At 53.9% G+C, this 11,108-nt stretch overlaps 2 protein-coding genes across 2 annotated transcripts; both read right to left on the bottom strand.

The window, feature by feature from the left end:
• CC84DRAFT_187622 (HET-domain-containing protein) lies at positions 1 to 2,929 on the bottom strand (the record flags this gene model as incomplete). Its single annotated transcript, XM_018185521.1, has 2 exons — positions 299 to 2,929; positions 1 to 240 (listed from the first exon to the last, which is right to left on the bottom strand). Coding segments are annotated over exons 1-2 (2,562 nt in total), but the record flags the coding sequence as incomplete, so codon positions are not given.
• Positions 2,930 to 3,561: 632 nt separating this feature from the next.
• Positions 3,562 to 10,408, bottom strand: CC84DRAFT_1167583 (putative polyketide synthase). The gene is made up of 3 exons (XM_018179209.1): positions 9,786 to 10,408; positions 3,867 to 9,737; positions 3,562 to 3,815 (listed from the first exon to the last, which is right to left on the bottom strand). The coding sequence occupies exons 1-3, from the start codon at positions 10,098 to 10,100 to the stop codon at positions 3,777 to 3,779; spliced, it is 6,225 nt and encodes a 2,074-aa protein (XP_018031721.1). The 5' UTR covers positions 10,101 to 10,408; the 3' UTR covers positions 3,562 to 3,776.
• Positions 10,409 to 11,108: the final 700 nt, after the last annotated feature.

Here is an 11,108-nt window from a genome sequence, read left to right as displayed (position 1 = left end):
GCTATGGCCCTCGAGCGTCTGCAGGCACGCGCTCCATCCGTCGCTCAGAGCTGGTCTAATACTGATTGTTTTCGGCTCTTCGTGCTGGAACAGCTGTCTGATGAGACCACTTGTCGGACTGAACAGGAGTGCGGATGCATAGGTCTGAAGAGGGTAACCCTCGATTGCCCCTTTGTGGTACATGATGAATCGCCATGCGTCTTGAACAAGCAGAGCAAGTCTATCTTGGTCACGCATCTCCTACTAGCATTAGCAACGAGATTGCACTATGCAGACACACAGACACTGGACGACGTACCTGCACTAACAACCACAGTTTTGTCATTGATACCACACCATTCTCTACGCCTCTGCAAAGACTAAGCCCTTCTAGCCAGTAGAGATACTTCTTTCTTAGAAAGTTATCGACAACGTCTAGAGCTTCCAGGCCACCGACACTGCTCCCCAATGACTTGGGCTTTGACTCCCACAGATGATCGACCCAGTAGACGCACGGGTACCGTGATACTACTAATGGGTCTGCCTTGGGTAGTTTGACGTTCTTGATAGGATATCCTGGCGCTTCTAAATTGTACATGTCCCTGCGGAGCGTCCTAGAGAGCACTGCCAGCGACCTTAAGAATATTGTCTGATGAATGGCTTCGCTTCCGTCTGGAAACGCTTCGTTATAAGCCTTTGCAAAGAGGAAGTCCTTTGCGGACTGATGCACAAAGTAGACTATATCCTTTCGCAGGGTGAGAAACGACCCACATAAGCCGACAATCTCCCGCACCGACTCTAGGTCATCTAAATCCTCAAGCTGCTCCACAAGCGCAACTAGTTCAGGGACCGCAACAGGTCGGTACAGGATCGCAGTCGAAGCTAGCACCTGCCGGCAGATCTCGGCACCATCGGACTCGCTTATCTGGTCCATCATCCGCTTGTACAGGGAGTCTAGCTCAGGTGGGAATAGGGCTAGCTTGTTCAACACGTTCCACTTTGGTGTCGTTTTCAGGTCCTGGCACACTAACGCTACCCAGAGGAAGGTGTCGTTGGCGTTTAACCTCAGGTGCTGGAGCACGGCGAGCCGGACCTCTGCCTTGTACCCCTTTTCCTGCGCTAGCTGATCCACCTTCCGCTGTATAAAGACATCAACCGCTGCTGCGACTGAGTGCGCGTTTAGCTCAAGACTTAGCTTTACTTTGTGTCCTGCCCGCTCTAGCTGTGCTTCAATATCTGGCCAGTTACGGCTAGAAACAATCCACTTAACACGGGGGGACGCAGATGACTGCTTTGCGACAAACTCCAGCAGCTTCGTCCGATCCACGACGCACTCGTCCAGTGCGTCGATGATTAGGTACGTCATCGTAAGGCTTGGATTTTGTATCAAATCCCCGAAGATCTCTTCCAAAACTACCCAAGCATTCGCATCTTCGAACAAGGCCTTTCCGGCAAAGTCGTACTTCTTGCGGATGTGCGATGCAAGCGATGGTTTCTGAGTCACAAGCATATGCAGCAGCCCTCGTAGCGCGGCCGTGGCGCTGTTGATGCGCGCATCAGTCGCTTGATAGAAAAAATACGACAGATGGGCACTCTTAGGAATCGATTTTTGCAGCTCGTTAATAAGGCCGCAGAGCAACATCGTCTTGCCTTTACCAGGGTCTCCTTTTACCCATAGCAGCCGGCTGTGCGGGTCCTGTTGCCATTGCTGGAAAGTGGTGTTGTCCAGAACCCAGCGGTAGGAGTCTGCTAGCAGTCCACCCTTTGTATCCTCAATGCGCTGCTTGTCATTACGCGGGTCTGTGCTGTGTAGGTCTTGGACACATCGTTTTAAACCGTCGATCTCGTCCATAAGGCGCCTGAAGGCGCCAGCTGCACCTTCGCCATACACTGGCGCTAGCTCGACATCTAGAATCCCTTGCAGCGAGTACGCTCCGTCTTCTTCGCGTTTAGTCACACGGCCTTCTTTCCACCGCAGCCGCTCGTCAATGCTAAATTGGGAAAGAGGAGCTCCTTCTAGCGCTTCGTGTGGAATGCCAGTGATCCTTTTGATCAATGACTTTAGCGATGTCTTGTCACCAAGCTTCTCCCACTCTTGAGAGAAGAACTCGACGATGCTTGGTGCGACAAGCTCTTGGAGCGTCCAGCCACGAGTGAACCATCGACTTGACTTAAAGGCAGGCTCCCAAGTGAACTTGGTGGAAAAACTGCCAGCTATTCCCTTCTTTGTCGATACGTCTGATAGGTATACGTAGCACTTGGTCGCATTTTGGTACCAGCGAAACATAGACTGGATAGCTAAAGAGAGCTCAGCCTTGTCTGACTTGTCGATGCAGCATGTGTCAACCCAGAAATACTGCAGTCCATCTTGCTGTGCTTGCTCTGCACAGAAGCGAATCTTCTTATAGCCAGTCGTCTTCTTATAGCCAAGCACCTTCTTATAGCCAAACATCTTCTTGTAGCCAGACATCTCTATATCGCCAGGCTTGTGCTTGCTGTTGCCTTTTGCAAGGTCTGCGAAAGTCACCTCATCCGCATCTGCCCCCCAGGTATGTGAAAGAATTGCATAACGGGGTAGCGCGTCATCGTCGAAGCTGCTAATAGTAATGCGGCCATCTTCTCCGTACTTTAGAAGACGCATCGACTCATGTGAATCTGTGGATCTGTGGTGGACGCGTGGTGGAAACAAGACGCGAGAGGTTCGACGTGGCAGTCTAATAGGATGAGGGTGAGGTGGCTGTGCTGCGAGCGGTAGAGGTCGGCGTAGCAGGAGGGCAATAGACAGCCGTGCAGCTCTGAATGTCTTGATAGTAGAACTGGGTTCCCAGAAGCGCGAACTGAGTCGAGCGCGCTGTGTTTTATTCTTAATCTGGCGATGGCATCGCACAAGGCCTTAGGTGGGGTAGTTGTGGCTTCATGCGCATGCAGAACGTCAGCCGCGAGGCTGTAGAGCAGGCTAAGCAGCACACGTGATTAGACGCTTCAGAATGCCGCCAGCATGCGCCACAGCTACTTTTAGCAGTGTAGGCATAGCGTCAAGCATATTACGACAGCATGCAGCATATTTGAGCACGCTACTGCAGACTATCGTGAACCAAGAGCAGCTAGAGCTCCACGCCCTGCCAGTCGAGTTTTAGCAATGTTGCCGTTCGCACGGAGAAATTGCCGGAATGCAGACTCCCATCTTAACTTAACCTTCAGAGCCTTGCGATATTAATCTTTAACATCTGAATTTCCTTTCTAGTCATCCGAGGACTGAAGGAAGATTCGCCTCTACGAATGAACAAGGGGGTACTTGCAGAACAGCCGACAGCACGCTCAACAGCGCATTCTCCTCACTCGGAGGCTAATTCACTCAAAGAATAACATATCTAGAACAAAGTGCGTTGAGCTCAACTTCTCGCAGTTGCGCTGGCCTGGGGCCGGGACGAAAACGCGTCCCGGCACACAGGGTGTCCCGCTACGCAGGGATAGACGTTACCCACTTTGCATGCTAATGAAGCACGGTGCCATCCTGATCAGCATAGGTAGCGCCGAGCGCTTGCGCGAGCTGCTGCAGACACGGCCCAGAAGACATGTTACAAGAAAAGAACGTCAAATTCCTACGATACCTATGCACCCAACGCCTAATAACAAAAACCAAGAAATACAAACACAAGGGAACGATCCCGCTTCTGCCACACGTCTAATGCACAACCCACGCAAGTACAATTTTGCCTTTCATCCCTACAATTAAGTAACTTTCCGACCTTTCATGCCATCTCATCGCATCGTACATCCATCCATTTTTTCTTGACCTAGACAAACGTCTTGATCGCGTTGGCCATGACCTGTAACTGCTCCTCGTTAGCCATCGCACAACTCTCGGGGAGAAAAGTGAGACATACCTGATCCTTAGCCTTCATAAGCGTAAAGTGATTCCCATCCACCTTCTCAAACACAAACTCGCTACTGACCAACAACCGATCCCACCCATTCGTCCCAAAGTCGGTGCGGTTGTTCAACAGCCACTGCATGCTCTTGCTCTCATCGCCCCGGACCTCAGGCCGCGGGCTATCCGGGTACCGGCACACGCCGTGGCGCGCCCAGATAGCCAGGACCTTTGGCGCGCGGGATGCCGCGCTCGCGGGGATGGGCGTAGGCTTGTACTCGTCGAGGGCTTTGATGGAGGACGAGAAGTGCGAGAGGAGCCAGTCGGGGATCTTGGCGCCGTCGTCGCTGCCGATGAGGCCAATTTCGGCGAAGAAGTCATGCAGGCGGGAGGGTAGGGGCTCGAGGTCGATGGGGCAAGGCGAGTCGAGCAGGACGAGGGAGGATACTTTTTCGCCGGCTGCGAGGAGTTGGAGCGTCATTTCGTAGGCGATGACTCCGCCAGCGGACCAGCCACCGAGGTGGTAGGGACCCTGGGGTTGGCGGCGGCGGACTTCTTCGAGATACATGCCGGCCACACCCTTGATGCCGTTGGTCCACTCGGTAGGGTAGGTCATGTAGGGGCAGTTGAGGCCGAAGACGGCGACGGAGGGATCGATGGCAGGGATGCTTGCATAAGATGTAGCAGAGCCGGAGCCATCAGGGAGCAAGAAGAGGGTCTTGGAGGCAGTGCGTGGCTTTCCCTGCATAAGAATGGAGACAGCGCGCCGGGCTGGGCCTGAAGCAGGAGCATTGGAGCTTGAATTGCTCGATGACTTCTTGGGGGCCACCTTGGCAGGCTTCGGGGCTTCTTTCTTAGGGTTAAGGAACTCGGCGATAGCGTCCACAGAGGAATGGGTCAAGAAAAAGTCAGACTCAAGCTCGATCTCGGCCTTCTCCCTCAGCACACCGCAGAGGGTCAAGTTCATCAACGAGTCGATACCAAGGGACAACAGGTCGTTGGAGCCGACGACTTCTTCCAGGGGAACACCCATCTGTTCGGAGATTGTCTCGCGGAAGAGCTGAAGCAGATCACCCTCGGCAGTGGGCGCATTGACGAGCTCGTAGTCGGCCGGGGTGGCAACAGATTCAGGTGTGGCAGCCTCATCGGCAGACGATTCGTCGTCATCAGTGACAAGTACAGGTTCTTCATCCGAGGAAGCACTTTCACTGGCGTACGTCTTGTTCAGGTAGTCCTTGAGCTCTCCGATGGTCTCGCAGTCCGTGAAAACGTGTGCGGGAAGGTCAAGGTCCGCAGCCTCGCGCAGCTTACCGAGAATTTGGAGAGAGAGCAGAGAGTCGATGCCCAAGCTTGAGAACTCGCAGTCATCGCCAAGCTCTTCTTGGGGAAGTTCGGACTCGGCAGAGATAACATCCATAACTCTAGCAATGATTGCGGAAGCAGAAGAAGAGGCGGCGGCGGGCTTGACAAGCTTAGCTGTGATGGCCTTGTTCAGCTTCCCGGCATCAACCGCGACAGGGGCCGGCTTGGGAGCAACGGCGGCCTGGGCTACGACCACTGGCCTGGGAGCAGCAACAATTGCACGGGGCGCGGCAGCAGGCTTGGGAGCAGTGGCAGCGACAGGCTTGGTGGCGATAGCTGAAACTCCTTGAGGTGGGAGGAAAGTGTTGAGTACAGTGCGAGGGATGCGCTGGAACTTCAGACCAGCACACACGCCGATGATCTTGCCACTCTCAAAGAAATAGACGTCACCAGCGATGACGTTGGCCTCACCAGTCTGCTGCATCTTGACATAGGCGTTGTATGTCTTGTCCTTAGACAGAGGCTCCGCGAACTTGATAGCCTTCCAGCCGTGCGAGATGTGCACGAATTTGCTGGTATCGATGGCGGTCGTACCGTTCAGGATGAAACCACCAAGATGCGCAAGACTGTCAATCCAGAAGGGGCTGACGTGATAGTTTCCATCCTTCTCTGTGGTCTGGAATTTTACGGTGGAGGTACCTTCGAAGTTGGCTCCATCGATTATGACCTCTTCCATGCCCTGGAAAGGCGTCTTGTAGTCCACAAAGGTGGAAAAGAGCCGATAAGCAAGCCCACGAGACATCTTGTCCGCCTGGTTTTTGGCTAACCTCTCCTTGAGGGTATCAATGCGACCTTCCAGGAGATAGGAAATCGAGTTCCAGCTGTTGGTCCACGTAGTAGGGTCCTCGTACGTAACAACACAGTTGGCGTGGAGAGTGACCTGGTTGTTGGCATTGGTGTCGATGCTCTGGAATCGAAGCTTGGCCTCGCCCTTGGTCAGGTCTACATCCGCAGTCACCTCCAGGATACGGCCCTCAGCCTGGTTCTTCAGGATCAAAGGCTTGAAGACCTCCATATCGTTGCAGCTGACACCGGGAACGGCAGTTCCGGGGTTGATCTCCTTCCAGGCATAGTCACCAATGGTCAAAGCCATATCAGCGTAGATGGAAGACGGGCAGAGGCTGGTATTGTTGACTTGGTGACCAGAAAGAGCAGCGCGGAAGACCTGGTCGCTGACATCGGATTCAGTGACGATCTTTCCGGTGGGGCCATCGTAGGTCTCGGAGACGATCCTGTGGACCGAGCTAGTCGTAAGCTTGGAGCGCGCAGGAGCAGCAGGCTTGACATTCTCGATCTTCTGGACGGTAGTACGCGGCTCAACCTTGTGCAAGCACCAGTCGTTAACGTACTGAATCCAGTAGTTCTTGTTATCGAAGCTGTACGTTGGTAGGCTGAGCAGCTGATGGGCGGAGTCGAAGTCGCGGTGGAACTCTCCAAAGTCGACAGGCACGCCTGAAGTGTGCAAGGAAACAAGAGACTTGGAGAGGCTCTTCCAAGAATCCTCATTCTTATTGAGGGAACCTACCGTGTTGATCGATGTCGACAAGGTGCTCTTGACCATACCAGAGCAGATAGGGTGCGGGCCAACTTCAACGAAGATAGACTTCTCGCTAATGAAGCCCTCGTGTTTGGCGGTCTCAAGAGCCTCCCCAAAGTTGACAGTCTCCCTTGCGTGGCGGCAGAGGTATGAAGCATTGAAGACACCCTGGTCCTCCACAACCTCACCGAGCAGCGGCGAGATGACCGGGATGGTGGGAGTGCTGAATACAACACCACTGGCAAGCTCCTCGAATGTATCGAGGATAGGGTCGACCTGAGAAGAGTGGAACGCGTACGGAAGGTTGAGACGAGTGGTCTTCATTCCATTCTTGGTCAGGGTCGCGATAGCAGAGTCGATTTGCTTCACAGAACCGGCGACGACCGTCTCAGTGGGCGAGTTCAAGCAAGCAATCTCGTACTGCGAGCCTTGCAGAGTCGCTTCGACATCCGAAGCTGAGCCCTTGATAACGAGCATAGCATGGGTGTTCTCAGTGCACTTCTCCAATAGAAGGCGGGCTCGCGCTCCGACAAGGTAGATGGTGTCTTCCATTGTCAAAACACCTGCAGCGTAGAGCGCAGCATACTCTCCAAGGCTGTGTCCAGTGACGATGGAGGGCTTGACGCCCCATGACTTCCAGAGGTTCAGCAAGCCAATCTGAACCGACACCAAGGCAAGCTGGGTTTCCAGAGCAGTGAGCTGTTCTGTGGGAGTGCCATCGAGCGCGGGAATGAACGAACTGAAGCCTTGAGCCTGTGCAAGCTGGTCAAGATGGAGGATCGTAGACCGGAATATCTTGGACTGCTCGAACAGAGTCTTGCCGAGGCCAGCATAGTACGCTCCTTGTCCAGTGAAGACGAACGCTGCCTTGGGGGTCGCTGACGGCACGGGTGAGAAGTTGCCTTCATCAGCCTTGGCCGAAAGAAGCGTCTTCAGCTCATTGAGGCTAGACGCAGTCACACCAATGCGGTAGTTGTGGTGCATGCGGCGCGCGGTCAAAGTATAAGACAAGCTGGCGAAGTCTTCAGCTGAGGCACTGGCAACGAATGCAGCGAGCGTCTTGGCCTGTCGCGACAACGAGGAGAGCGATTTCGCAGAAGTGACGAATGGCAAGAACGTGCGAGGGTCGGTCCCTAGAGGCTTGGTTCGGGCAGGGCCATCTCGGATGAGCATAGCGGTGTTGCCACCAGCAGCGCTGAAATTGTTCAAGAACACAGTTCTGGACTTGCCCTCAGGCCTGGGGTAAGGAGTGTTCTCAAAAGGCACCTTGATGTTGCGTACAACCAAGTCGGGAAAACTCGGGTTGAGCTCATTCTTGATGCCAACATGCTTGGGAATAGTGTTCTTCTGCAGCATGAGAAGCACCTTGATCAATGCTCCAATACCAGCAGCGGCTTCACCGTGACCGATGTTTGACTTCACTGCTCCAATGTGCAGAGCCTTCTCGGGCTCGGTACCACGAGCATGTTCGGGGGCAAAGACGGTTGTAACTGATCCGATCTCAGCCATATCACCAGCCTGAGTTCCAGTTCCGTGCATCTCAACGTAACTGACGTCCAACGGGTTAACGCCAGCCTCGTGGAGGACACTCTGGTAGAGGTAGGCCTGGTTTCCAGCGTGAGGGTGCGTGATGGAGATGGCGTCGGCAGAATGATTGGTCGCGGTACCCAGAATGACACCTAGGATGTTGTTCTTGTCGTTGATAGCGTCATCCAATCGTTTCAATACCACTGAGCCAACGCCATCGGCTCGGCAGTATCCATCTGCTTTGCTGTCCCAAGTCTTGCAAGAGCCCGTCTTCGACAGAAACTGGCCGCGACTGAGACCAGCGAAGATATCGGGCGCAGTAAGGATGTTGGCGCCGCCCGCAATCGCGGTATCACACTCGCCAGACCTCAAAGACGAGCATGCGATCTGGATCGCCGCCATGCTCGAAGAGCAAGCTGTGTCGACACTGTAGCTAGGACCGCGGAAACCAAAGTAGTAGCTGATGCGACCAGGAGCAAAGGCTCGTACTCCTCCGGGAATAAAGTATGTGCCAATGTTTTGCGCCGCATTGACCTCACGCCAATCGTCAGATGTCTGCCCGTAGAAAGTACCAACGCGATCCTGCTGCGATGACGGAGTCGAGTTGAGTACGAAACCGGATTGTTCGAGCGCCTCGTATGCAGTAACAAGGGCCAAACGGTGCATGGGATCAGTTTGGGTAGCTTCAGTAGGTGACATGTGGAAAAAGCGGGCGTCGAATAGACCGGGCTCCTCGATAAATGCACCAAACGGAGTGTGACTGGTGTTGTTGACCTTGCCATTGGGGTCATGATGTGTCTCGGGGTCGAAGCGGTCCTTAGGAATTCTCTTATGCATGTCCTTGCCTTGCACCAAGACTTGCCAAAGCGCTTCGACGTCGGCCGCACCAGGGAAGCGGCCAGACATGCCCACAATGGCAACGTTCGAAGTATTTTGGACTGGCTTCGAGCCAGTGTCGGCAGTTGACCATTGGCCGAGATCTTGAAGTGCAATCGACTTGCCTCCCGACTGAATCGCAGCCTGCAGGCTCTTCGACGCTTGAGATGCCTCGAAACTGGCGAGGGTGGTAGCTTGCGAGAGGAGCGGGTCGCTTGCTACAGACTCTGTGATCGACGACCATTGCACGGGTCTTCGGAGAATGTCTGTGACGGCTTCAGTGAACAGGGCACTTGCGGTTGTAGCGTCTGAACGTTTGCCAGTGCTGGCGGATATGGTTGCCCTCCGGGGGGCAGGAATTTGGCTCAATGCATCGGACCGTGACTGTGTTACTTCCAATACTTGCTCCTCGCTGTAGATGCCGGCCGCATGCCAGACTCCAACGCTCTCCAACTCTTGCACAGCTTCAGATTGGAAAAGTCGGGAGCTCCGCCTGAGCCAGTCGAGGCGTGCGGGGCTGCCGTTAATTGTGCTTGCAGATTCACTAACAGTAGAGACAAACGCACGGCTGGTCACCGGGAGATTCTAGATGCGTCAGTGAAGATCTGCTACATTTCTTGCTCAAAAACTTACAGCTGCTTCCTGCAGACTTTGGAGCTCGGTCTGAATTTCTTCAGGAGTACCTGGAACAACGAGGCTCCAGCTCGCATCCGCCTCACCAGCACGTCGAGCCGGGATTGAAAAGTTCTCAACAACTGCTCCCGTGCGGAATGCCAATCGTACTGATTCTACAGCAATGTCCGGTAAGTCGATAATGTTCGCCGCGCAAGCCACGGCGGCAGCAACCAGCTGGCCAAGGCCAGTTCCGACAAGAAGGTCATCTGTGGTATCCACGCTGCTGTTGTCTTGCTCATGGTGGCTGCAAGTCCAACAATCAGCGAATGGCATCATCTGTGCGCGAAAGCATTGTGTACATACCCGATGAAGTTGGTCACCTCAGCAATCACTAGAAGTGCGCTGGAGACTTCTACGCGCTGAATTTTTGAGGCGGCATGCCTCTCGCTCAAATCATATACGCTGTTGAAAGGCGGTATCTGATTCCTGACATCTCTGGGGAGGTTCCACACTTCCGCTCGGAGCGCAGAGTATGCCTTCTCGAGGAAGGACTTAACAAGTACTGTCCTCTTTTTCGCTTCGTGCGCTCGTCGAATGAGGCCTCGGGTATCTGGTAGCTGGTCTGGGAACAAGGAAACAGACATGGTTAGAAAAGAACGACGAGACACAGAAGCAAGAATCCAGAGAATGTAGGAGATGAATACTGTGACAGGGTAGCGTGAGAGAAGTAGACGAGCAACAGAGTAGCCAGACGGGATATATGGCATAGTCTACGCTGGGAGACCTTTCGCGTCGGGTTTGGGTTTGCAGCATGTTGTGCGGTTGGTCCCGGTACGCTTCCGAGATACACGTCGGTCAACCGCAATCTGACCGTTGCCACGCGAGTTTCACGGCTCATTACCAACTTCGCACGAGCATGAGCCTCAGTCCTTGGTGGCAGATACGTTTAGACACGAAGTCACGTTGCTAGCTATGCTGGATGTGGGGAGCCTCACACGCATTGTGGCCTGGTGTTTCGCTAAGTCCTTGTTCGCGTGTGCAACTGGAGACGGTCTTTCTGACGACTCTACCAACTGTCACTCTTCGGGTCATCAAAAGCATAGCTATGCGCCCAGCAGGATGGTGTCAGACGGTTAGACTAGCCGAATGCGGTATGTGTCTAGGCCATGTGGGTCTTTATGAGGAGTCGGATTCCGAAGTAAGCGAAATTCTCAAATGCGCAAAGAGCTTCGGGATACCTGTGCACCCGGTCTAAAGTCATTCAGCGAATCGAAATGACATCCCATGCCATGCTGTTGGTCTGCTCATGTACGGGGACCAAGCCCGTCGTGACACTTCGCA

The sequence above is a fragment of the Paraphaeosphaeria sporulosa genome (assembly GCF_001642045.1).
Source record: "Paraphaeosphaeria sporulosa strain AP3s5-JAC2a unplaced genomic scaffold CC84scaffold_10, whole genome shotgun sequence".
In the NCBI taxonomy this organism is placed as follows: domain Eukaryota; kingdom Fungi; phylum Ascomycota; class Dothideomycetes; order Pleosporales; family Didymosphaeriaceae; genus Paraphaeosphaeria; species Paraphaeosphaeria sporulosa.
The sequence above is the reverse complement of the archived record's forward strand: the minus strand, read 5'-3'. Positions and strand labels throughout refer to the sequence as shown.